The sequence below is a fragment of the Hakea prostrata genome, chromosome 3 (genome assembly GCF_041222555.1).
Source record: "Hakea prostrata isolate BN-2017 chromosome 3, UWA_Hpros_2, whole genome shotgun sequence".
Classification (NCBI taxonomy): Eukaryota; Viridiplantae; Streptophyta; class Magnoliopsida; order Proteales; family Proteaceae; genus Hakea; species Hakea prostrata.
Window position 1 is genome coordinate 27,138,469 of NC_142602.1, and position 27,180 is coordinate 27,165,648.

Here is a 27,180-nt window from a genome sequence, read left to right on the forward strand (position 1 = left end):
GCACCAATTTAATGGTTCCCGTTTTCCCGAAGCGTCTCGTGAGGCAGAAACAGAATCTTCTGGAAACTCCGCCTTGTCTGAATGGGATATAAGTATAACGTTACAAAACCCTCTAAAGCTTATCCGCCCGTGCGCAGCTACAAAATTTCTCGCAGAAGCAGCTTTTAAGCTGAGATCCTCAAGACACTGAACAAAACGCAAAACCCTAAATCTCTTGATTTGATTTCTTCTTCAAAAAATGGCGTCAGCAAATGCCTTCTTCACTGCATCCATGATTCTTTCTCCCAAGCAGGTATACTTTTATCTCTTCTTCTTCTTTCCATTTCACTTTCCCCCATTTCCGAAGTAGTCTTCATTTTATTCCGTGCTTGCTTCCAGTGTTGTTGCTCTCCATTTTGGTGTTACATTCTGCTCATTTCTGGAATTTTATTCGAAATGGGATTGGCATCTAGTTCTTTTACCAGCTTTGACATGTACTGCCTGTGGCATCTCATTTGTTAGTATTTTGTTTTAATTGTATGTAGATTTTTTTGCCCCCTTTTAATCATCTGTGCTTTTCGTGCTTGTTTTCTCCCGCGATGGAAAATATAGCCTGTGTTCTGATGTATGTTTTGGTTTGAAGTTTTTGTGCACTTCTTGTATGCTGAGCTTGATCGTGAGTTTGTTATTTATTGATGCAGGGTAGCTTGAGGCGGAGGGGGAACCAGCGGCAAAAGCTGAGTTCCTGGACCTCCGGTTCCAGCAGGAGGTTTGCCGTGCAGGCAAGAGCAAAAGATATTGCCTTTGATCAAGTTTCAAGGACGGCACTACAGGCTGGCATTGATAAGCTGGCTGACGCTGTAGGAGTGACTCTCGGTCCTAGAGGTATTCTTTTTTTCTTTCTTATCATTCCTGGTATTGTGGTATTATTTGAATATCTTAATCTAGGTTTGCTCTCTTGAAATTACAGATCCAGGAGGCAAAATTGACCCATTTCTTGGTATATTTATGTACAGCTTGAATTAATGTGTTAAATAATGTACCGTTGGGAGTCACTAGCATTGGTTACATAAGTTTATCATTCTACACTTAGTTTTCCTGGAGTCAATTGATTTTCCTTCTGTGGTTTCATTATTCAGTGTTTTAGGACGTATTAATTGACGTATTGACTGATTGTGTGGTCACTCTGTCCACTGCAAAGCACATTTTGGTTTAATTATATTATATGGCAAATGATGTTTCCGTCCTGAGTTAGTGTACTACTCATAGTTGAGAATATATTCTGATTTTCTTATGGAGTCGCCCTATGTTTAGCTTGTTTACCATGGCTCCTACTCAAGAGCCCAAGGATGACTTGATGAGCAACTGAACTGAATAATCATGCTCTATTTGCAGGTAGGAATGTAGTCTTGGATGAATTTGGGAACCCCAAAGTGGTCAATGATGGGGTAACAATTGCTCGAGCTATTGAACTTGCAGATGCTATGGAGAATGCTGGTGCAGCCCTTATAAGAGAGGTACCAGAAAGAGATCCAGTGTATATGCCATTATTATCAGTGACACCAACTAGCAGAGGAAGTCATTATTGATTTCATTTTTATTTTCGTATTGATCAAGAGATCGTTGAAGCTCTATACTTCTACGTGCTTAAGATTTCTCAATTTAAAGCTACAAATTGCTGAAATATAGCATTAAATAAATATTGTTGGCCTATTAAAAATTCTTGGAATAGATACAGACCAACACCCTCTAGTCTTCTGAACTTGTTTCTAAGGTCATCAGCAACCTTTTCCTGGTTATTTGCCTTCCAGGGAACAAATATAAGGGCACTTAATTGAGTTGATGCGCTTTGTTACAGGGTGATTCTCCTAGTCTCGTTTCCAGCTCTGCTGCTAGCTGTTGTCCTCTTTTAGAATCTTGTTTGACTGCAAGATGAAGATATCCCATAATCTGACAGGATCCAATTGAAAGTTGAAGATGGGATTTCAGTTATAGTAGAATCCTCAACTTGTGGGTCCAGACTCCAGAATACGCCCTACTGCTTTACCAGTTGTGTGTGTTAGTATTTGTTAACTGAGCTAATCCTTAAGGATAGTTGGATACTTGGTTAAATAGCTATCAAATTCAATTTATGTATAATTCTAATTTAACTAAATTAACACATGGTCTGGTAGGGTCAGGCTGGGTGCCTGAGGGCTAAACCCTACCCAAGCCTGCCAGGGTTAGTTATTTCGGAACCCTAGCCCGCCCTTTGGATTGAAAAGTTGGGCTAGCTTGGGTTGGGCTCAGTGCACGTTTGGGCAGATAGGGTCTTATTGACACCCCTAACCCATTTATCGAACAAAGCATGAGAGTGTTACTTAATCATTCCCCTCCTGGAAAAGAAAGGCAAGTTCAGAAAGAACTATTAACCTAGAATAGTTCTGTCTACTCAAAACTAAGAGCGGGTGCCACTTACTACTAAAATCCTGACATAAGGTGCAAACCTGAACCTGTTTTTTTGTTTTGTTTGGGGGGGGGGGGGAGTCTATCAAGAAGGCAACCTAGAAATCAGTGACTTTACCCATAAAGGAATTTTATTTGTACTTTAAATCCAGCTGTTGGCCAATCTGCACTGGTCTATATCGATATTGAATAGTTAGGCATTCTATGGAATATTCACCCAAATAGATCATGGAGTCATGCTGCAATGATATTCTTGACCATTCATTTTGGTTTTCCTGATTCAAATCCTTGTTCAAGTATATGTTTTCTGCTCTCAGCTCTCAATTTAAGACCAAGTTGTCAGTGTCATTATTGCCTGAAATGATTACCCAGTAAGTATTCAAATCTTTACTAATTCCTATATTGAAATGGGGTTTTTATAGTAAATATAAATCATTATTGCTATGTTCTCCAACTCTGTGATGCTGCCTTGTAATGGAAAATTCTGCTGCTATCAGTGCAGATGATCCATAGAAGCATGTCTTACATGTTGTCACTTGTTGAATGAATCATGCAATGCTCTTCAAGAAGAAGCTTGCCAAAGGTTGTGCCCACGTTGAGGTGAAAACCGTGGATGATTACAAGCTCTTAAAGTCATCTTGTGTGCTGGTTTTCAAGCAGCTTTGAATCTGCAAATTTGAAGAGATTTTACCTTGAGAATTAGGCAGATAGTGCTAGCAAGAATGCAAATATTCTGAAATAAAAAAACCTCAAATACTTGTCATTTTTGAATTCCTGAGGTTTTATCTACATAATATGCACCCAAAGCTGGACTGGATTTTATGTCTTGGTAATGATATCGTGGTGTAGGACTTGATAGGCTTACAGAATATTGATATGGATTCGAAAGGGGGAGCAGATTTCTCTTCCCCCCTTACTCATGCTTCCCTCGGTTATCTTTTCCCTTTCAAGTATTTGAAATCCCTAATCTAGAATTTGGGGTTTTCAGTTTCTTACTTAGTTCTTCCCAAATTTGGGAAAAGGAGCACTAAACACTTGAACTAATTATTTGGGATTTTTTTTTGAATATTATCCACTCTTAGCTTCCTCTCCTTTCTTTTTTGAAGAGCTTCCATCATCTCCTTTGGTTCCTTGTTGCGTGCTTTCTTGGCTTGCAATTTGAGAAGGATTTGCATTCTCATTCTTAGATCCAAAATTAAAGCCTATTTTGTGATGCGATTTTAAGCCTTCTGGGTTTTTATTCTCTCCTCTTCTCATAATTCAATGTTTCGGGACATCTCTTCTTCTTGTTCTTCCTCTCTCTCTTTTTTTTTTTCCTCTTTTTCCTGAGACAAAATCTCATGCAAGACTGGGTGATCCTAGAAAAATACAAGATCTTGGTCAACATGAGATCTCAAGATCTTGGTTTAATCCAGTCTCCTAAAGTACCCTATCTCGGTTGAGACGGGTTGAGATAATCTTGATCTCGACTTGTCTCGACACTCCTGCCTGTGCTGGTTTTCGTGTCATGATAGGATTTTTTTCTAGAAAGTTGGTTGTGTCTCTACCTAGGGTGCATCAATAAGCTATTCAGCTCATTTCAAACAAAGATACATAGATTTGGAACCAGTCTGGAAGCTAGGTAAACTTCATTTTTTTTCGAAAACTATGTTATACATTGATGGAGGTGGTGATGTGGAGCAGAAGTTAGAGGTAATCATTGATTTTACTCTTAATACTCTGGTGTGTAACTTATAAGAACACTGATGTTGTAATGTGAAATTGTGACCAACAAAACATGTTTGATGTACTTTAAGCCTTTATGTTTTCACAAGTAGTGGTTGTTATTTTACGTTTTGTAAATCTGCAAATTCACTGCTTCAGCATATCAGTTTCAGATTTAGGGTTGAGTTGGAACTCATATGTACACTTGTTTTCTCTCAAATCTGAAGCCACAACTGTGTTTATAAGGCCCAAAATAGACTGAATACCAAATTTTAGCCCAAATTGAGCCCTGATACTCACTGAGATGGCCCTTGAGTTGGGTCAAGTTGACTGAGGATTTTTACCAGATCTTGTCCAAGATCTCATTTTCTTTAGGGACCAAGATCCCTAACAAGATCAAGATCTCAAACCATGTTCTTCTTATGTGTTGTGGTCTAGCCTTCACTTGTTTGTACTATCCTATCTAAGCAAGTAAGCATATTGTGGGTGTTATTGTCGAGATTGGCTGTATGGATGCCAAGAGTGGTGATGGTGGTGCTGGTAGTATACATGAAGCTGCTTGCGGTAATAGTATGCAGAAGAAGGATTAGAAAAGGATTTGATGAGGAAACTCTTTGAGTTGCAGAGATCAGATGTAGAGGAGGAGGTGTTTAGGGTTCTTTAATTGAACGGGTATGGTGGGTACTTAATGTATCTTCCGCCCTCTTCCTTGCTTTGTGGTTACCACCTTAACAGACATGTGGTTGGCCATTCTTTGGCTCCAATTTCCATGGACATGGCATGGTGGCAACTTAATTGGACCATTTGGGTGAGCCTCAGTCATCAACTAATTGGCTTCTAATTATATAGCTATCCCTTAATTAATGTTGATTACTTCTAACTGATGCTTCAATACTCATGGTTATACATATAAATCAAATAAATCTGATTTAATTTAATTTAATTTGATGATTATATAATATCATTAATTCCATGTCATATAAACAACAGTAAGATGTTCCGATGCATAAAGTACTAATTATTGCCTCACACAACAATTAATATTATTCCAGTCAGTAACATAATAAAAATTAATAATTCAATACCAGTACAATATTAAAAGTTATTGTGAAAAAGTATTAAATATTATTATAGAAATGCATTAGGTAGAGAGATTAAAGACATGGATATGTAATGAGGCGATGCAGGGCTGAAAAAAGTTATCAGGTTGCATGAATTTAGAAAATAAGAGTTCTGATTGGCTTTTTTGGGACATGAGAATGGAAAGAGGAGATTTGGATAAATTAGTTTCTCTCTCTCTCTTTCTCTCTCTCTATATATATGTGTGTGTATATATATGAACTAGTTCCCCCCCCCCCTTCTCTCTGTGTGTGTGTATATATATATACATACATACATATACACACACACCATCACCCTTCATTTTATTGGAGATCCATCTCGTTTAAAGGATAGATCTTTTGAACAATTATCAAATTTGAAATGCAAGGGTCTTCACCAATTCAAATGGTATAAAGACACTTTCATCTCCAAAGTCTTAATCAGAGATGATGCAAATTCATCCTTCTAAAAAGAAAAATTCATCACAGGATTACCAACAATGTTTTCTGAGAAATTGAAGCAGCATCTGAGAAAAGACCATGATAATGAAATCCCTTACAACAACCTTACTTACAATAATATCATTAGTTTTATACATGAGGAAAGCACTTGCCTTGTGTACAGACATGAGATTACGTAAGCAAATATGAATCCAAGGCGTATAGCAAAGAGTTAGGTGGATTTTGTGAATAGTTTGGGTTCGCCCCAATAAAAACCACTAAAACCCACAAATTTCATAGGCATAGAGACAATTATAATGAAAAATACAAGTCCTCTAAACCCTACTACAAATCCCATGAATACAACTCCAACAACAAAATACCGTAAAAATACTCCACCAACAAAAAATAAAGAACATTCCAAACCAACTGCAAATGAACAAAGAAGAACATTTACTGGAAAGTGTTTCAAATGCAACAAAGTCGATCACTTGGCCAAATACTACCGCATGGCACTAAAGGTCGACCTGATTATTGATGATGAAACAATTCGGAGTTCAATCCTCCATTTGTTCGCTGAACCAGATAGTTTGTCTGATTTCGAACACAAAATCAATCACATCAGTAATGATCTGAGTAGTCTTTCAGACGACTCTGAAGCCATTCTATTCACATGTCCCTGCAATGGATCAAGAATATGTGAATGTTCAACAAATACCATCAAGATAATTAGGAATGAAACTATTCCAAGTTTCTTTCTTGATTTTGTTGATCAAATACAGGATCCAGAATTAAAGAAACAATATCTTAAATAGGTTAAAGAATCTTTAATTCAGAACCTATTCCCACACAACATTTCAATTACAACCTTAACAACATTTACAATCGGTTTAAACCATCGTCATCAACACCTTCTCTCTCAAACAATGATTTCAAAATTCAAGCTCTTGAAACGTTGACCAATGGACTCAGAAGAGAAGTTACCCAAATAAAACAGGAGTTAAGCCTTCTCCAAGGCCAACTCTCCAAAATTTTTGCACCCAAACAAATACTATCAATGCTGAACAATTACCTAACCATTTTGTCCCTAATCAAGACTTCAACCAATTGATCAATAGCATCCATTTCCAACAGTGGCATGTTCGAGTTCATCTCGTCATCAATGATTCCTTTACCCTGTCTACCATTGCCCTAGTTTTACACTGGTGCAGCCTCTAACTGCATCAAGGAGGGACTTGTGCCTACCCAATATTATTATGAAAAGACTACCCATAGGCTTTCTGGAGCCAATGGCCAAAGTCTTGGAGTCAATTACAATTTGTCAAATGTTTGCATTTACAACAATCAAATACGTTTCCGACAGGTTTTTATCCTTGTCAAGGATATCATTACCAATGTCACCTTAGGACAACCATTTCTTGAGATGATTAAACCATTTACGGTGATTGATACTGGAATAACAACCAATGCTCTTGGTAGAGAAATCCGCCTTGAATTTCTAGAAAAATCCCAAATACAACCCATTAACCATTAAAAAGAGATTGCTTTTTCAACAATACATCAAATTCAAAATCATTATCCAACATTACTTGTTTGCAACATTGCATCACATAATTTTGCCAAAATTTCACAAAAGCATGCATCATTGCATCATAACATACCTAATTCGTTGATATATCCATCTTTTCAGAAATCCCAACTATCCATCATGGCACCATCTAAGGCCCCCTCTTCCAATATCATCATTAAATCCAAGGCTTCCTATGGCATTCAGTTTGCCCAGGCTACCTCTGCAGCCAAAACCAATACCCAAGGCCATTGTGGCTTCTAACAAGCTTTATTCCCACATTGTAGCTGGTGCCAACTCCACAACTATATCCAAACCAACAGGAACTATTTCTGTGGTCCCCGAAACAATATAGACAAGAGTCACCACTTGGTCCCAAACCAAGTCTGGCCAGTCTTCCGACCGAAGCCAATACATCACCAAACCATTATTCCAACCCCTGATTACTATTGAACCTTCATGGGCCCATGAAGACTCTCTCACTGTGGCTTGAAGATTATTTTGGGTAGGATGGAATTTCCACTCCAACAATCCACATAAAACCCAGGAATTCTTTGAATACATTCTAGTGGACACGGGCTTTGTCATCTGGAAACAAGCAATGGCTAGAGATGATTCCTCTTTAGTAACCCACACAACCATCATTATCCTCAAGGTCCTAACTCCTAAAGATTGGGGAGCTCACCCACTTCATTGCCAGACTTTCTCCAATGAAAAATACAGCCCGAGGACGTGGTAATGGACAACCTAAAAATACAGCCAATACCATTGGCAAAGGCAAAACCCCTGCCACCAAATGATTGCCTGAACTATACTTCCAGTTCTCAAGATGTGAGGTTGGGAAACCGTTAGCCATAATGGCATCAAAGAATGGTCCGTATGCTGTGACGGTAATATCGGCACCCTTTTACCCAGGGTAATATATGGGTTACCATTACTATTCCTGCTTTGAATAGTCTGATGTGTCCTATTAGTAAACGGACAACCAATTCATCATTCTGGTTTAAGAATGAGTCTAGCCAACATCCGGCTTGGTCAAATAGGATAAACCAATCTAGCTAGAACCCGGCTCAGCCAACTTGGGTTAATCACTTTGAACCGGACCAAAAGGGAAAACAATGTCTTTGACACATGGAATGCCTTGGAATGGTTCATCATCAAAGCAATTTTGCAACCAACGATTGCAAAACAAATATCTGCATCCAACGATGCAAAACAAATATTTGCATCCAACGGTGCAAATCAAATACTACCTCAAATGCAATATCAAGGGTCAAGATTCAAGCTTCCAATCTGATGGACAAGATTATAGGTTCCAGACAAGATACTATTCATAAATAGTAATCTTATCCCAACCTCATCTTATCCATGTAGATTACAAGGAAATCTTAAAGAAATAATCTAGATCGTCAATTAAGATTACATGGAATCCAACAGACATCCTTCATCAGCAAGGATTCTCCTTCCTCTATAAATGAGAGTGCTCTTATGAGTGAAATGGAGTTTGTTTTTTTACAAGATTACAGAGCTTAGAGGAGTGCTTCTTTAGGAATAGGTTGGTTTCATCCCTTCCCCTCTCTGTATCATCTTTTATCATGTTTGTAACAATGCCTTGTATCATCTCCGATGATTTGTAACAACGAATAACACTACAAAGATCCTTATCCACCCTAGTATCAGGGTGGATAAGGATTTTTCGTGGTGTTACGTTGTTACAAATCAAGGTGGAAAAGGATCTTTCGTGGTGTTACGTTGTTACAAACCATCGGAGATGATACAAGACATTGTTACAAACATAGAAGAAGATGATACAGAGGCAAAGGGAAGGGATAAAACCAACCTAATCCTAGAGGAGCACTCATCTGAGCTCTGTAATCTTGCAAAAAACCCAAGTCTCTTTCAGAACACTCTCATTTATAGAGGAAGGAGAATCCTTGTTGATGAAGGATGTCTATGTTGGATTCCATGTAATCTTGATTGACGGTCTAGATTATTTCCTTGTAATTCTCAAGGATAAAATAAGGTTGGGATAAGATTACTATTTATGAATAGTATCTTGTCTAGAACCTTTAATCTTGTCTGTTAGATTGGAAGCTTGAATCTTGACCCTTGATATTGCATTTGAGGTAGTATTTTGCTTTGCACCGTTGGATGCAAATATTTGTTTTGCATCGTTGGATGTAGAATTGCTTTGATGATGAACCATTCAAGGGCATTCCATGTGTCAAAGACTATGTTTTCCCTTTTGGTCCGATTTAAAGTGATTAATCCACTTTGGCTAAATTGGTGTATCCTATTTGACCAAGCTGGATATTGGCTAGACCATTCTTAAACCATAATGATGAACCAGTTGTCCTTTTATTGATAGGACATCAAACTATTTAGGGTCGGAATGGTAACAATAACCCATATTTTACCCTGGGTAAAAGGGGCCGATATTATTGCCACGACTTACAAATCATCTTTGATGCTGTTATGGCTAACGGTTTCCCAACTTCACATCCTGGGAACTAGAAGTAATTGTTCAACCCATTATTTGGCGGCAGGCCTTTTGCCTTTGTCAGTGGCATTGGCAGTATTTTTAGATTGTCCATTGCCACGTTCTCGGCCGCATTTGCTTGTAACACAAATAAAGGGGGTGGATTCAACGAGAAGGTCTTCATCATCGTCCTCCTCATCATTCAGTGGATCTTGTGCATGCTGTCCAATGTGACAATGATGCAACATGGAGTCACTAAGGATTGTTCATAATCATCGTCCTCATTGTCGAGGGCAGCGATCTAAGCTTCAAGCAAAGCTTGTTTAGCCAATAACTTGGTTTTCTTATTGCTGGTGGATGAAGCCTGAGAAATTGTGGGGATTGGTTCAAGCCCCGTTAATGATTTGATAAGGGTAGGAGTGCTGCATTTGGAAATGTCGCATTTGTCCCACCATTTGATATGATAGGCTCGAGCAAGACATGGAACAATCCATTCATTACTCGGGTCACTCATGTATTAGGCATTTGTGTGTTCACCAAAGATAAATTCCTAGTACATGATCCATGAAAGATTGCAGTGGACAAAGAACCTAAGCAGATCCGGGCATGTAGGGAGAGCAGTGGTGTGTTGGCAGAAAATGGTGAATGCTTCTATAATGTTTGCAGGTAGTATTACTTCTAGGGGTCCCAATGTAACTCACTAGATGGTGAACCAATGGGGTAATTGTGTATTTTTGGGAATTGGTGGTCGAAACAGAAAAACCAAGAATGACGATCCTGCTTGCTTTTGGAAGAAGAATGCATGTTGCCATGCATCGATGTAGTCTACATAACTGTATTGGTTCGGACTGTATTTTTCATTGGAGAAAGTTTGGCAATGAAGTGGGTGAGCTCCCCAATCCTCAGGAGTTAGGACTTTAAGGATAATGATGGTTATATATATATATATACATATATGGCCAGTTTTTTTGCGCGACTGGTGGTGTGCGTGAATTTTTACAAGAAATTTTGCAAGAAAGTAATTATAGGGTGATTAAAGAATATACAAATTCTAATCTAAATGCATTGCAATGCAAAAAGGTATAGAGGGGCCTAGGAGATGGTAGAGGCATGACTGTAGGCATGCCATCTCAAATCCTTCCTCTATTGAAATTAAGATTAAAAAAAAAAAGGCCATTTGATTTCATAAGCACACATCATGCCACCTCCAGAAGAGGCTGAATTTGAAGTGATCAGAAGAAGGAAAGGGAAAGACAAGGAGAAAAATCTCCTTGACATGTAGATTTCCATCATAGGGTGATTCTCTCACCATCCATCTCACACCCAAATGATGGTAAACTTAGGGATGATTTTTATAGACCTTAACAAAACCACAAGGATTTTGGCCCAATTCATAAAAAATCACATGGTTCATAGGACAACCATGTAAAACTTCATAATTGTCTTTGACCCTTGACTCGATACAACAAGATCCATGCTAATACCAAACATGTAAGATATTAGGTAAATTAGGCCACACTAGTATAAAACCGGCTAACCCTGAACACGGGTTATAAAACATAATGTTTATCTCACTTTAATATGCTAAGGATAAAAGTATGCCAGACAAAAACTCTGCTTGTAAAATATGAGTTAATCTTTTGAACCAAACCAATGTGGAAAACAATAGTGTCATACTACGTGGAATGCGACGGGCGGTTTTTGAAGAAATACCAAATCTACGGTCCTCAGCAGATCACACAACTGCATGCGTAGAGGGTGTTGCGTGGAATCATCTCCTTAAATAATCGAAGTGACACCTCAAATAACAAAAATGTAAATATTGTTAAAGGCTAAGGGTATTATAGTCTCCTAAAAAATGTCCTTTAGTCCTTGGTTTCTATTTTCTTTGTAAAAATGCCATGTGTAATAAGGCATTGTGTTATCCAATTGCCTATAAATAGCTGGGACTATTGTGAAGAAAGCACCCTTACGTGCGAACCTTTGCTCCCTCGAAGAAATATCTCCAAAGAATGGTGCTCTCCTATTGTACTAGTATTTCCTTTGTAATCTTTCTTTGAATTAATAAAGCAAGTTTCCTTAATGGTAAGTGCCTTATTTCTTTCTTCTTAAGTTCTTTTAATCTTTTTGGAAACCCGAAAGGGAACTCAAGCAAGGTTAAATCTTAATTTTGTAATATATACTATGAAATTAAGATTTAAAAAAAAAAAAAAAACCATTTGATCTCACATCCTTACCTTGCTTGGGTTCTCGAAAAGATGAAAAAAAACTTAAGAAATAAGAAAGAAGGCATTTACCATTAAGAAAAGCTTGATTTATTTATTCAAAGAAGAGTTATAAGAAGAGCACTTAGTACAAAGGAGAGTACCATCACATGGGGAGAGAGAGCAAAGATGGAAGAAGAGTTCAAGTAAGGGTTTATTTTACAAAAAACCCACCGGGATTTTCAGGTTTCCATGTAGATCTGAGAGAGATTCCTTGTTGACAAGGAGAAGAGTGTGGATTTATATATGAATCTGTCTGGGAGCAAGCAGTTTGTTTCCTATGCCTATGCCTATGGAAACATCAGCACTCCATTGGTTTGACCATAGGAGCAGAGGGCATTCTACAAGATGGAAAGATAACTGATATAAGGATGCAAGCACGGCCATGTCCGCAAACAGTATAGTATTATTGTATTTATAAATTCTAAGAGTTTGATGTGGAAGCAAATCCCACTTCAGTAGGATAGCATTCTCCATAAATGGCCATATTTTTTGTATTAGAAATCCCTCGAGTGCTGTGTTTCTTCTTTTCTCTTCTTATTTTGATTCTGAAAGAACAAAAATATGATTCACCTTTCACTCCATTTCACCTGTTCAAGTATGAATAAGGATGTACAGTGCACGGGCTCCCACTGCTGTAGGATATGGTGGAGGAGCATGTGTATATGATCACATGGTTTGGACAAGATAATGGAAAATCACTCTGCTCTGAGTTTTTATGACTATGAAGTTGCCCATCAACCATTATAATGCTTGTAGGTAGATAATTCAGGTGCCAGAAGACGCATTATGTTTATGTTGTACAGTTTTGTTATCTGCTTCTTTTCTTTGAGATGAAGGAAAGGTCATGATTGATGAGTAATAAAACTAGGAAAGCTAAAATAAGAAACAGAAAATTTCAAGGTATCACCTGCCAAGTTTAGGTGGGAAAGGATTTTGTTGAGTAGAGTTGATGTGAGCAGCAAAAAGAGGCTCAGCAAGAGCCACAAGTGGGCCTAGCACCATTAGGCCCATGCGCACTTTTTTCCCCCTTCTTTTATTTGGTTAAGTAGTTCAGTTGGGTTTCTAATCTGGTTTTAGGAAATTTCAAGGTATCACCTGCCAAGTTAGGTGGGAAAGGATTTTGTAGAGTAGAGTTGATGTGCACAGCAAAAAGAGGGCTCGGGAAGAGCCGCAAGTGGGCCTAGCACCATTAGGCCCATGCTCACCTCTTGGGTATTTTTTTCTTCTTCTTTTATTTGGTTAAGTAGTTCAGTTGGGTTTCTAATCTGATTATAGAAAATTCAAGGTATCACCTGTCAAGTTTAGTTGGGAAAGGATTTTGTCAAGTAAAGTTGATGTGCGCAGCAAAAAGAGGCTCAGGAAGAGCCACAAGTGGGCCTAGCACCATTAGGCCCATGTTCACCCCTCAGGGTTTTTTCTTTTATTTGGTTTAAGTAGTTCAGTTGGGTTTCTAGTCTGATTATAGAATCCCAATTAAGTTTCTTGCTTCAGTAGAGTTAGCTAGTTGGATAAGGAGTCTTAAGTTTAAGTTAGTAGGGTCTTTTGATTTTATTTTGGGGTCTTGTAAAGGCTATAAATTTTCAAGCCTACCACAGAGCAAATCGGTTTCGATGAATGAAATTATTGAGATTTTACAACCTAAGAAGTATTGGCAGGTTTGCTTGGGGACCCTGCGGTTTTCTAGGTTTCTGTTCTCCAGAGTTTTTCAATTCAATTATGCTACTCCAGCATTCATCTTAAGCATTCAACCATCATTTCCAGCTAGTAAAGTCAGTCTTTAAGCTGCAGAATCCAGTTCAGATCCAGTTCAGATCCATTCCAGGTATTCCAGCACCCCTACCGTCCATCACAGCCCTCCTCACCCCTGTTCTGCACCTGCACAACAGAGGGTTCCCCATCCCCTGCATTCGCAGATCCTCCAGACCTCACCCCCACCTAGTACAGATCCATGGAGACCTTTCCCACCCTCCTGCGACTCCCTTAAACCCATTCCCAGCCTCCCCAGCCCCTGCGGTACCCCGTATAACCCTCCGTCCCTCTCTCTCTCTCTCTCGGGTTCTCTGTTCTTGCAGCAAAGGAGAAAGGGTGGGAAAACTTTCTAAGATCCACCCAAGAATTTGACCCAACTTTCCAAGATCCTACCCAACTATTTCCTTCTCCTCCCATTATGGTTTTGATACATACCCAAACCTTCCTGGATCCCTTAGACAATCAAAATTTCACCCTATTTGATAGTCAAATGACCTATCAAATTATCCTACCCAAAACCAAAACCCCCTAGATTCGACCAAAACTGGAAAGATCTGAAATTTCATTCATCCCTTCCTCCTTGGTTTCCATCAAGAGTTGAGAATGGGGAGAGCGTTGCGACCTTGTAGCATTTTGGTGATTGCTTTTGTGCTGCACTAACAATATGGATGTGTTTGTTTGTAAGTTCTTTTGAGGTTTGAGTTTCAGTGTATAATATGTGTCTATATGATAATAATAATATTAAAAAATATATTTTTTTTTTTTCTTTCTCCTGTTTTAGTATTTCACTCTGCACAGACTCTAGTTCAAATGATGAATGTTCTTTTTTTATGGATGAAGGTTGCAAGTAAAACTAATGATTCTGCTGGTGATGGGACAACAACGGCTTCAGTTCTTGCACGTGAAATAATTAAGTTGGGCTTACTAAGTGTTACTTCTGGGGCAAATCCAGTCTCGATCAAGAAAGGTATTGATAAAACTGTACAGGGGCTAGTGGAAGAGTTGGGGAAGAAAGCTAGGGCTGTCGAAGGGTCAGATGATATTAAAGGTATTGAGCTTTGTCTGTCTTAGGTTTATCAGTTTGGTATAAGTTTATTGCCTTGTATTTCCATTTTTCTTATCTAATATATTCTGTAATTTTCATTGGAGTTCATTCTAGCTGTTGCCTCTATCTCTGCCGGCAATGATGAGGATATTGGGACCATGATTGCTGATGCAATTGATAAAGTTGGCTCTGATGGAGTTTTGTCAATCGAGTCTTCATCATCTTTTGAGACAACTGTTGATGTTGAAGAAGGAATGGAGGTTTGTGTCACATCATCTCTTTCAGAGCAATTTAGCTAGACTTTATCTAGCTCTTTCTTATTTCTTGGCTGATTTTCCTTTTTGTATTTTGTTTGCAGATTGACCGTGGTTTTATCTCCCCACAATTTGTAACTAACTCAGAGAAAATGATAGCTGAATTTGAGAATGCCAGGGTTTTGGTGACAGATCAGAAAATTTCAGCAATTAAGGACATCATCCCCCTGTTAGAGAAGACCACACAACTAAGATCACCTTTGCTTATTATTGCTGAAGATGTCACCGGGGAGGCTTTAGCAACTCTAGTTGTGAACAAGTTGCGTGGTATTCTAAATGTTGCAGCCATTAAGGCACCTGGTTTTGGTGAGAGGCGAAAAGCTTTGCTTCAAGACATTGCAATTTTGACAGGTACTCCTATATATCCATTCAATCTCTTGCTGTATTAATTTGTAAGATTTAGATGAAGGAAACTCATGTTCTGTTCTGATTTCATGGTCCATGCTGTTGATCTTTATATTCTCTTTTTTTAGGAGCTGAGTTCCAAGCTAGTGATTTGGGGTTGCTGGTAGAGAACACCTCAGTTGAGCAACTTGGTATAGCAAGGAAGGTGACTATTAGCAAAGACTCCACCACAGTTATTGCTGATGCTGCAACAAAGGATGAGATTCAAGCTAGAATTGCCCAGATAAAGAGGGAGTTGTCAGAAACAGATTCTGTCTATGATTCTGAGAAGCTGGCTGAGAGAATCGCCAAGCTTTCTGGTGGAGTTGCTGTAATAAAGGTGGGAGCTGCAACAGAAACTGAGCTTGAGGATCGTAAGCTTCGAATTGAGGATGCTAAGAACGCAACTTTTGCTGCCATTGAGGAAGGAATTGTACCTGGTGGTGGGACAGCTTTGGTTCATCTATCCTCATGTGTCCCAGCAATTAAGGACACACTCGAAGACGCCGATGAAAAACTTGGTGCTGACATTGTACAGAAGGTAAAATATTTGTGCCCAACTTAAAACTGAAAGGAAGGTAGTTAATTTTTAGTAAAACAAGACAAAAGGATGAGTATGAAGTGCACTCATCAAATGGTAAAAGCTCTTTCCAGTGTACTCTCTAGATTGTCATGGTCGCTGGAGAATCTCGTTGGGTATGTTTGGGCTGAGTGCTGCCCACTTAGGAGGTTTGTGGAGTTTTTGTGATTGTATGGAAATAATCTTGGTCCTGTCTGGAGTAATTGACACTTTTGGGGAACTTAGATGTAGATGGCCTTTGACGGACAGACAAAGTGAGATTGTTCTTTTAGATGTGGTAGTGTTCTTTTTGGACCTCACGTTGGGAAGCTGTCAATTTTGTTGATGAGAGTCAGGGTAAAATTATGACTTTTGAGGGACCACAGCCATATCAACGTTTAGAAATATTTTACAGAACCATAAATATACCCAAAATGTTGTGAAGAAAGCAGAACTTTGGTCTCTTGAATTTTTGTTTCTATCTCATGCTGGTGGTATTTTTCTGAGCTAATAGTTGGAAGCGTCGCTATTTTCTACCATGCACAGTATTGATGTTTTTATTGTATTGAATGAGTTCTGTGTTTATCTTGCAGGCATTAGTAGCACCAGCAGCCTTGATTGCACAAAATGCTGGTGTAGAAGGGGAGGTGGTTGTAGAGAAGATTAAAGCAGGTGAGTGGGAAGTTGGGTACAATGCCATGACAGATGAGTACCAGAACTTGATTGTAGCTGGGGTGATTGATCCAGCCAAGGTGACAAGGTGTGCATTGCAAAATGCGGCATCTGTTGCAGGAATGGTCTTAACTACTCAGGCAATTGTTGTGGAGAAGCCTAAGCCGAAAACACCAATGCCTGCACCTCCTCAAGGCCTTACCGTGTAAACCCAGCGGTGAAATTTTGTTATGGAATAGTTGTAGGTCAGGCTGTTTTTGTGATTTATGAGCTGAAATTGAATGTATTTAAAGCTGTCACTTGTGGCGTTCAAAACTGAATTCTTTGGCAATGAAACAGTGTGTTTTCAGCCGTATTTTGGTATGGTTCTGGGATGAAAATGTTGGGAAACTATTTTTGGGTTGAATTATATTCTGAAATTAATTCATCAAGTTGATGATAAAATCCACGGGCGTTCAAGTGGACATTATGCACTTGTTACACAACAACCCCTTAGAGGAAGGGCCAAGCGGGGGAAAACGGGTAGGAGAAATGGAAGTTTGGGCTCTAGAAGGATTTGGTGTTGCTCATATTTTACAAGAAATGCTTACTTTTAAATCTGATCATATTAGAGCCCGTCAGAAAGTACTTGGGACTACAATCATTGGGGGAACAATACCTAAACCCTGAGGGTGTTCCAGAATCTTTTCGATTGCTCGTTTGAGAACTACGATCTTTGGCTCTAGAATTGAATCATTTCCTTGTATCTGAAAAGAACTTCCGGATTAATAGGAAGGAAGTCTGATTAGAATGAATCATAATTTTTCTTCTATGATCAACCGGTATAAACATCAACAACTTCGAATTGGATCGGTTTCTCCTCAACAAATAAGTGCTTGGGCAAATAAATCCTACCTAATGGAGAAATAGTTGGAGAGGTGACAAAACCCTATACTTTTCATTAAAAAACCAATAAACCGGAAAATGATGGATTGTTTTGTGAAAGAATTTTTGGGCCTATCAAAAGTGGAATTTGTGCTTGTGGAAATTATCAAGTAATCGAAGATGAAAACGAAGACCCGACCTTTTGTGAACAATGTGGAGTCGAGTTTGCCGATTCTCGGGTACAAAGATATCAAATGGGATGCATCAAACTAGCATGTCCAGTAATTCATGTATGGTATTTAAAACGTCTTCCTAGTCATATCGCGAATCTTTTAGATAAACCTATTAAAGAATTAGAAGGCCTAGTATATTGTGATGTCTGATTTGATCAAAATTATGATTTTATAGAATGAGAAATTGTCATCCCATTCAATCCGATTGGGAAGCCCTCACTCTAACATGTCTCTTGGGAAGAGTAACATGAAGCTCAGAATTATGGGTGTATTCAATACTCCCAAATAAAAGGGAATTGATCTATGGTCGATTCCTTAAGAGATAAATAGGAATTGCTAGTTCTACCTCGTGAAAAAAAAACATTTTTCGTGGAATTAACTATTCCATTTCTTTTAGAAAGAAATTCTCTTCAACTAAGCAAATATGGCACGGTTACAGGAGTCTATCGTCGCATATAGGCTTTAAGGGCATCATGACATAACCGGCGAGGCAAAGTAGGGACCTAAAAGATTGAACGGAATGATACATAGACAAGTAAATCCCTTATGAGTTCCAAGGTATTCCTTTCGGGGGATTCATTATTCGAAGGGAAGTAGACTACTTAATAATTTGACATTTTATTTATGTAGTAATTGAACAAAGAATCTAAAAAGGAAGACATAGAATGAATCAATGAAATGAAATCTTGGTTGATCTTCACTGGAAACTTGAGTAAGGAGTAGTTCTTTTGGGGGTTTCTAGAACAAAATTTGAAAGCGAGAACCCCTTTCTTTATCTTTATTTGGTGTAACTACTTGAGCCGGATGAGAGGAAACCTTCATGTCCGGTTTTGAAGGGGGAGATCCTATAGGAACCTATCCCAATTTTTCTTTTGCTAGGCCCATAGCTAAAAACCCCACTTTCTTACGATTACGAGGTTCATTCGAATATGAAATCCAATCCTCGAAATACAACATCCCGCTTTTTTTTACTACCCAAGGGTTTGATACATTTCGAAATCGAGAAATCTCTATGGGAGCAATGCTATCAGAGAACAATTAGTCGATCTGGATTTGCGAATTATTATAGATTTTTCATTGGTAGAATGGAAAGAATTGGGGGAAGAAGGTCCCACATGTAATGAATGGAAGATAGAAAAATTGGAAGAAGAATGGATTTTTTGGTTAGAAGCATGGAATTAGCTAAGCATTTTATTCGAACAAATGTAGAACTAGAATGGATGGTTTTGTGCCTATTACCTGTTCTTCCTCCCGAGTTGAGACCGATCATTCAGATAGATGGGGGTAAACTAATGAGTTCGAATATTAATGAACTCTATAGAAGAGTTATTTATCGGAATAAAACTCTTACCAATTTATTAAGAACAAGTAGATCTACGCCAGGGGAATTAGTAATGTGTCAGGAGAAATTGGTACAAGAAGCTGTGGATACACTTCTTGATAATGGGATCCATGGACAACTGATGAGGGATGGTCATAATAAAGTTTACAAGTCGTTTTCAAATGTAATTGAAGGCAAAGAAGGAAGATTTCGCAAGACTCTACTTAGTAAATGGGTCGATTATTCAGGGCACTCCGTCATTGTCGTTGGCCCTTCCCTTTCATTACATCGATGTGGATCGCCATAATATTTTGGCCCTAACCTACCCTCGCCCTTGGTTCTAGTCAGGCTCGCTCTTGATCCTATTCAGGATCAGAATATTTTGGCCCACCCAAAATCTTGAGTCCAAGTCCTATTTGGGCTCAATTGAGCTAAGGGTGGGTCAGGGCCACCAAGGCCAAACTTGCAACCCTAACATGGAAGGCATTTTTCTTTTTTTTTTTTTTTTTTTTTGCTCAAAAAAACTGCACATGCAAGGCTTCTGTTGCTCTAAGGTCTAAGCCCCTTAGATACTGTTCCAACCATCCAACTTTGCTATATGTATAGAAGACTCTTTCTCTCTATTCAATTCTTTCTTCCAATTCTTCTCGTACTCAAGATGTCTTTGAGTAAGGAGGTTATCGCTCTCTTCATCTTTGTGCTGGTGATGATCATGTCATCTCTTTCTCCATTCAAGCTGTTGGTAAAAAAATTTGTCATCGGCTGCATGGCCAACTACAAGCTGGCGTGCAGAGAGCCTTGCGAGGAGCGAAGTGAACGCATCAAGCGTTGCATGCCCAATTGCCGTCCAGCGTGCGAAGAGCCTACAAGTGATCTAGCTAATGGCTAGCTGATAGGAAAAACAAAGAAGAATGAGGTTAACCATGATCAAACTTTTGTTGCCCTTTCTTTCTTTTCTTTTTTTTTTCTTATTTTTTTGTCCGAAATTTTTTCTTTACAAAATATGGGTTTACACATAGATTCTTGAAAAGATAGCCATATTTTTTTCTTCTCGTTTCCCTCTTAAACCTAAATTTCTTTCTTGTCTTCTCGTTGGATGAAAATAGAAAAATGATGATGCGGTTGATGAAGACTCATTGATGTTTATTCAAATCTGACACAAAATCAAAATCATTCAAGACCGATGGATTCGGGTCTGATTTCATTTTCGAATTCCTAATGTTAGTCTTAAACATCACTTCGGTGGTTGTTGCATTTGGTTCCTAAAAGAAAACACTCAGTTTTTGCAAGGTCATAGTGAATGGAGTTCCAATTATGATAGGGTTTGAGGTCATACCTATTGTTGGGACTCTGTATATACGATTAGTAGGGTACTTGGGTGTACATTGGATACATTGATGCACCACAGTCCATAGAGGATCCTTGCCTTCAATTGGTTGTAAGGCCGTTAGGGGAGCACATAGTGCTTTCCGTTAGGGGAGATGATCCACACTCCATTGCCACTTTGGTATTTATCTATTCCCTTTTTACATAGTTGGATTTAATTGCCCGCAACCACAAATGGGTTACCCATCCTTCAATCAAGGAAGAAGATAGGTGCCAAGTGTCGTTAGGTAAAGACTACACTATTGGAAGATTAAAATTTTCAAATTTGAATCTAAACCTCAATTCATTTTTATACCTTTGTGGTTGTAAAAAATGTGAAGCCCACATTGCCTGTCACATGCCACCTTGTCAGTACTCAGAGGTGGGCCCTCTCTTGAATGTGCAATAGAAGAGATGTTAGGAATGAGTTATCCTCTACCCTATTCCCAAGAGTGTGGATCATCCCCCGACGGGAAGCACTCTATGCTCTCTTGACAGCCTTATAACTACAAATTATGTGGGGCCCACAAGTAAAAAATATTAAAATATTAAAAAAATCTCATCACCATAACCCTATGGGCCCCCCTGTAATTCGTGGTCCACAGCCGTCGAGGAGCACAGAGTGCTCCCCCGTCAAGGGAGACGATCCAGACTTTGTGTAGATCATCTCCCCTAATGGGAAGCACTTTGTGCTCCCCCCGACGGTCTTACAACCACAAATTATAGAGTTTGGATTGTCTCCCCCGACAGCTATGGACCTTGAATTACGGGGGCCCCATAGGGTTAAGGTGATGAGTTTTTTTTTGTTTTTTTAAATATTTTATTATTTTTTACTTGTGGCCCCCACATGATTTGTGGTTGTAAGGCTGTCAAGAGAGCACAAGGTGCTTCCCGTCAGGGGAGATGATCCATGTATATAATATGGATTGTCTCCCTAAAAGCTGTGGACCATGAATTACAGGGGGCCCACAGGGTTAGGGTGATGAGATTTTTTTAATATTTTATTATTTTTTATTTGTGGGCCCCATATAATTTGAAGTGTGGATCATCTTCCCTGACGAGAAGCTCAGAACCCCTGACAACCTTACAACCATGGTGCAGTGTGTCGCCCCAGCGACACAACTTTTACTTTTATCGGCGATATATCGCAAACGGTCAACTTTTTCGTTGATGTTGAAGACCCAAGCATCCTTTCCGTCACCGGCGATCTCAACCTTTTTGGCGAAAGCCAACACTGTCTCCGCCACAGCATCGGAATCCAAAAGGCAATGATCTCCAGTCATATAATCCTCCACGAATCCCTCACACTTAGCTAGAACTATCTGCCAAACCCCTGCGTCATTTGTCTCCACTGTGAACCTCCAGCTCTCGCAAGCCGCTCCGTTATCCCTTCCGATCTTTCGGTTTCCCGATAAGATTTGGAGTATAGACGGACTACTTGTACCAGTGTTTGTGATGCGACTCACAAAGGCAGAGATCAACAAGAGCAATACAAAGAAGAAGAGTTTACCGGCGATATCCATTATCGCAATACTCAAAAAGTTGCCCAACATGTCGGACGTTGCTTACAACCACAAATTATGTGGGGCCCACAAGTAAAAAAATAATAAAACATTAAAATAAATCTCATCGCCCTTAACTATGTGGGCCCCCTTGTAATTCGTGGTCCACAACTATCAAGGAGCACAAAGTGTTCCCCATCAAAGGAGATGGTTGAGACTTGATCAATGTACCTTATTTTCCTCCGCATGGAATAAATCCCCATAAATTGGGCAAAGGTTTCATGTGACTAGGAGTTTTCCTTGGCATAAACAGTAAAGTTGTCAAGGTTCAAAAGTTCTCCATTATCAAAAAAATAAAAATACCAGGTTAGTTCCTTCCCTCAAATGCATAAAGAAAATAGTTAAGAAGTTTAGTTGTGTTTTTTTTTATATATATATTTTTTTAGCCCATAGCGAAACAAATTAAAATGAAAGTAAGTACACTATTTTAAATAAAAGATTTTATATACTAGATAAAGAGAAGACTGTTTGGGCTTCTAAAACTAGGAGTGTCAATAAGTCCTCCATATTGACCCAAACTTGACATGAGTATGATCCGACTTTTTAACCCAAATGGACCTAGTAGATGGAATTTTTAATCAGAGTCAGTCATAGTGGACTCTGTGTTAATTTAGTTAAATTATAAATATATATAAATTGAGTTTGAATAATTATTTAACCAAGTATTTAACTAACTACTTGAAGGGATTAATTTAGTTTATAAACACTGTGTATATAAAATGTCCGAACGAGTAGGTAGCATTTTTGTTCCCCTCAAAATTGGTAAATTGATGATCATACGAGTGACCCATAAACTAAAGTTCTATATCCTATCCCAGAAAAATGTTCTTTTAATGGCGATATCCGAATTTGAATTTAAGGAAATTGAAAAGGGCATAAGAGAACTTGAGGTTTCATTGGAATGAAGGGTCAATTGATTTCAATTGTCTTGTATGTTTATGCAATCATTGACATAATGGATTTAAGAATCGATACCAGATATGATACCGGTTCCAACTGATACAAGTAATATTTTTTTTATTCATGATTTCCCTCTTTATAGAACACATCATTATAGATCTAAGTTCATAAATTATTTTTAGGGTAGTTTTCATTTGAACCCCTAAGGTTTGATTCAATTTATTTTTTAATCTAAATAAAATAAAAAATTTGCATTTGCCTCCCTTTCAATATCCAAAATCAAAATCAGTTATTAAATATACTATTAGGGATTAGGGACCATATATATGTTGTGTATAGTTGCATAGGATTTTTCCTTATGGTGTACTATTTTATTCTAATATTAATATCATTTGATCCCACAATGAGATTAGAGATTCCATTCATTTAATGGTATCAAAGCAAATAATTACACTTACATCCACAAACAGACGAGTGAGACCCTTATTTTTATAATATGACTTCTTATAATTATTCTTATATTCCATTCACTTGAAATTCCGTCATTTGTATTACCAAATTATCCTCACATCCTTTCGATTTTATTTTTTTTCAATTTTTTTAGATCTTTGTCAGAATTATGAGATATCAATAATTTGATATTTTGGCATAAGCTTAATTGAATATACTACCAATTGAAGAAAGAAAGTGAAAAAAAAAAAAAAAACTAAGGTATTTTGGTCATAAAAATAATAATATGTCTTTAATTGATTTTTTGGATACCATAGAGAAGCAAATACAAAATATCATTTTTTTTGAATTACAATTAACTTGAAACAAACCTTAAGAGTGTTTATTTATTTATTGATGTAATAAGTAATAACTGAGAGAACCACAATGGGCCAAACCAACACCTAAAGGAGTCCAATAAGGGCCCAATAGGCCAACTTAGGTTAAGAAGCATATGCGTATATACACACTCGTTTAGAGACCACACTGCCAAAGAATTCCCCTTAATCTCATACCAAGCTTTGAGTTCTAAATAGACTAGTATACACTTTATTGAAAGGAATGGACAACACAAAATTACATTAAAAAACTAAGTATTTCATCAAGAGATGAAGTGTCACATCACCAAAAAAGGAGAGAGGGGAATATATTGTTTTCTTTTAAGTTGAAAATATTTTTATGTTCAAGACTTCAAGGGATCTTCTTATTGATTAAATTTTGGATCCTCTGCTCCCAATAACCCCATACAGTCATATACCGACACTCCCAAGAGTGTGGGGCGCATTGGCATTGTGTCGTGCTTGCCCGTGTCAAGTTGGACACTGCATGACCCCCACTCTTGATAGTGTGGATGTATAATGTATGGGCAGTTGAGAGTACAGAGGAGGATCTGGACTTTATTGATTACCTTATGTGCTTCCAATTAATAAATATTATTTTGTTCTCTCTATTGCTCTTTTCTTTACAAAATTTGGGTTTACATATAGAATGCAGTCCCTCTGAAAAGGCAAGTATATTTTTTTCCCTCCCCTTTTCTCTTAAACTTAGATTTCTTTTCCCATCTTCTTGTTGTGGGAAGAATAGAAAAATGATGGCAAAAATATATCAATTATGTGGTTGATGTAGACGGGTTGATGCTTATTCTGATTTGATACAAATTAGGATAATTAGAGATTCGTCGATCTTGATCTTGATTTGGTTTTCATATTGAATTCTTGGACCCCTCTACTCCTTTGTTTCTCGCATTGAGCAGTTGTATGCTCCTTAACTTAGGCATGGAACCACTACCGAATTCTATGGACTATACTAGGTCTCCGATGGGGCTACGTCGACGGTACCCGTGCTTGGCCTTCTAGAGCTAGGGGTTTCAATAAATCCTCCATATTAGCAAAAACTAGCCTGGAACTCTAGCCGACTTTTTAACACGAAAGGCTCTGATAGTTTGAAGTCTTAATCCGATCCAATTATGCTCAACTCTGCGTTAATTTAGTTAAATTATAAATATATACAAATTGAGTTTGAATAATTTCTTAATCAAGTATTCAAGACTATCTGAAAGGATTAATTCAGTTGACAAACATTATGTATATAAACTGTCTGAACAAGTAGTTAGCATTTTTGTTCCCCTTATTTTTTTCGGAAATGATAAATTGGTGATCATACACAATGAGTGATCTGTTTGAACTTCTAGGGTTTTCCTCAAAATCTTAATCAATAATAAAACCATGTAAGAACTAGAATAAGATATTAAATCTAGAAAGTATTGGACATATCTTATACCATACATATATTGAAGAAGATTGATGCAAACCTTAAATGCCAAATCTACAAAGTGACGAAGCCTTCTCCAATCTCCTCGTCATTCTACCGTACCTTCTTTTCTTGTGGAAAGAGAAGAGAACAAAAGAACTTGAGAGATTGGAGGGACCCCATCATAGCTATTTATAATAGCAATCCCAAACCCTAGTCCACTTCCACAATGGACCGGTTTGGCCTATCTCAATCCTAATGGCAGTGCATCGTGTTGTTGATGATTGAGGGATCTGCACCGCACACCAGAACTATTGTTGTAATCTCAATACTCCTTTAGAGCTGAAACGTACATGAAGTACTTTCTTTAAGGTATTAGACACCCCGATTGTGCAATACGGGTTCTAAAAGTGTCTTCACCCCAAGATCGGCCGCTCAACCTTTAGGTTGCACCCCGAAGGTTTCGCAACCTGAAGGTTTACTCAAGGTATAATCGGTTTTGTTCCGGTAATGGAGGAGAGGAGAGAGAGAGAGAGAGAGAGAGAGAGAGAGAGAGGGGGGGGGGGGGGTGGGGGTGTCAGAATGAGCACGAAATGGAGTTTATATAGAGCCCCAGGTGGGTGAAGGTACCTTTCAACTCAACTCTCTTGTCCCTCCCTCGGAGAGTGCCACTCAATGGCATCTCCACGTATTCACCTGAGTGGGCTTTCGGATAGGGCCCATGACAACCTGTCAAGCCCGCCCAGCCCCAAGTATATATATATATATATATATATATATATTCATGGCAGGGTCATTATAGGGTATCAAGTAAATTAATAATACCTAGGCTCTTACTATATAAAAACCATATAATCAGATCCTCTCCACCCGATGTGGGACTAAATAAAACCATGGATAAAAGACACAATTAAAATAAATAAAATATTTATATAAAGTTTTAAACATATTTACAACACATCGCCTGATATGTTGAGACCCCCATCAATTATTAACCCCAGTAATTAATCAAAGCCCATATATTGCTTAGGATAAACCTAACATGATCCATAAACCAAAGTTCTATATCCTATCTAAAAAAAAAGGGCTTTGTGAATGAAGATATCTGATTTTTAATTTAAAAAATTGAAGATTGCATCAAGAGAACTCAAGGTATTGGAATGTGTGAACATACATAAGAATGCAGTCCAACATGAAGGAATAAGTATTATAGGAATCGATATGGTATTGATTCCGACCAATACAAGTAATTTTTTATTTATGATTTCCCTCTTTTAAGAAGATGAAGCCAACAAAATGGAACGCATCCTCCAATATCAGGTTCATAAATTATTTTTAGGGTTTTTTCATTTGGAATATGTGAGGTTTGATTCAAATCATTTTTAATCAAAAGAAAATTAAATTTTGTATTTGCCTCCTATGTGGTATTCAAAAATTTTAATTAATGATACATTGTCATTTTTATGACCAAAATACCGTTGCATCCTTTTGATTTTTCCAGATCTTTAACAAAGTTATGAGGTACAAATAATCTAGTTGGAGTAAGTTTCTAATTGAATATGATATCAATTGGAGAAAAGAAATTAAAAATTATAAGGGTATTTTAGTCCATAAAAAATATTATGTCTTTTATTGAGTTTTTTGGTAAAAAAGTTTTTTGGATACCATAGGGGGAGGCAAACATAAAATGTCATTTTCTTTGAATTAAAAATGACTTGGATCGAATCTTAGGGGTCTAAATGAAAATTACCTTTATTTTATTTTCTTTAGTTATTTCTTGATGTAAGAATGGACAGAACCACAATGGGCCAAACCAACACCCAAAGGAGTCCAACAAGGGCCCAATAGGCCCACTTATTGTTAAGAAGCCTAAAACCAAAATAGATGCATATACACGCTACTTTAGGCGTTGTTTGGCAACGCTCTTTTGGAGTTGATTCTTGTGCTCGTAGCAATTTTGGGCACATAATTGAGAAATATCTTGTTTGGTAA

At 38.0% G+C, this 27,180-nt stretch overlaps 1 protein-coding gene across 1 annotated transcript; it reads left to right on the forward strand.

The window, feature by feature from the left end:
• Positions 1 to 9: 9 nt before the first annotated feature.
• On the forward strand, positions 10 to 17,212 carry LOC149021939 (ruBisCO large subunit-binding protein subunit alpha-like). The gene is made up of 8 exons (XM_089150146.1): positions 10 to 292; positions 681 to 864; positions 1,375 to 1,496; positions 14,572 to 14,779; positions 14,891 to 15,036; positions 15,135 to 15,441; positions 15,564 to 16,015; positions 16,627 to 17,212. The coding sequence occupies exons 1-8, from the start codon at positions 239 to 241 to the stop codon at positions 16,912 to 16,914; spliced, it is 1,761 nt and encodes a 586-aa protein (XP_089006272.1). The 5' UTR covers positions 10 to 238; the 3' UTR covers positions 16,915 to 17,212.
• Positions 17,213 to 27,180: the final 9,968 nt, after the last annotated feature.

Excerpts from the sequence above, each read along its gene's own strand:
- LOC149021939 (XM_089150146.1), top strand. The coding sequence starts at position 239 with ATGGCGTCAGCAAATGCCTTCTTCACTGCATCCATGATTCTTTCTCCC. Across the intron at positions 293-680 it reads TGATTCTTTCTCCCAAGCAG|GGTAGCTTGAGGCGGAGGGG; the intron begins GTATACTTTTAT and ends TTATTGATGCAG. Across the intron at positions 1,497-14,571 it reads GTGCAGCCCTTATAAGAGAG|GTTGCAAGTAAAACTAATGA; the intron begins GTACCAGAAAGA and ends TTATGGATGAAG.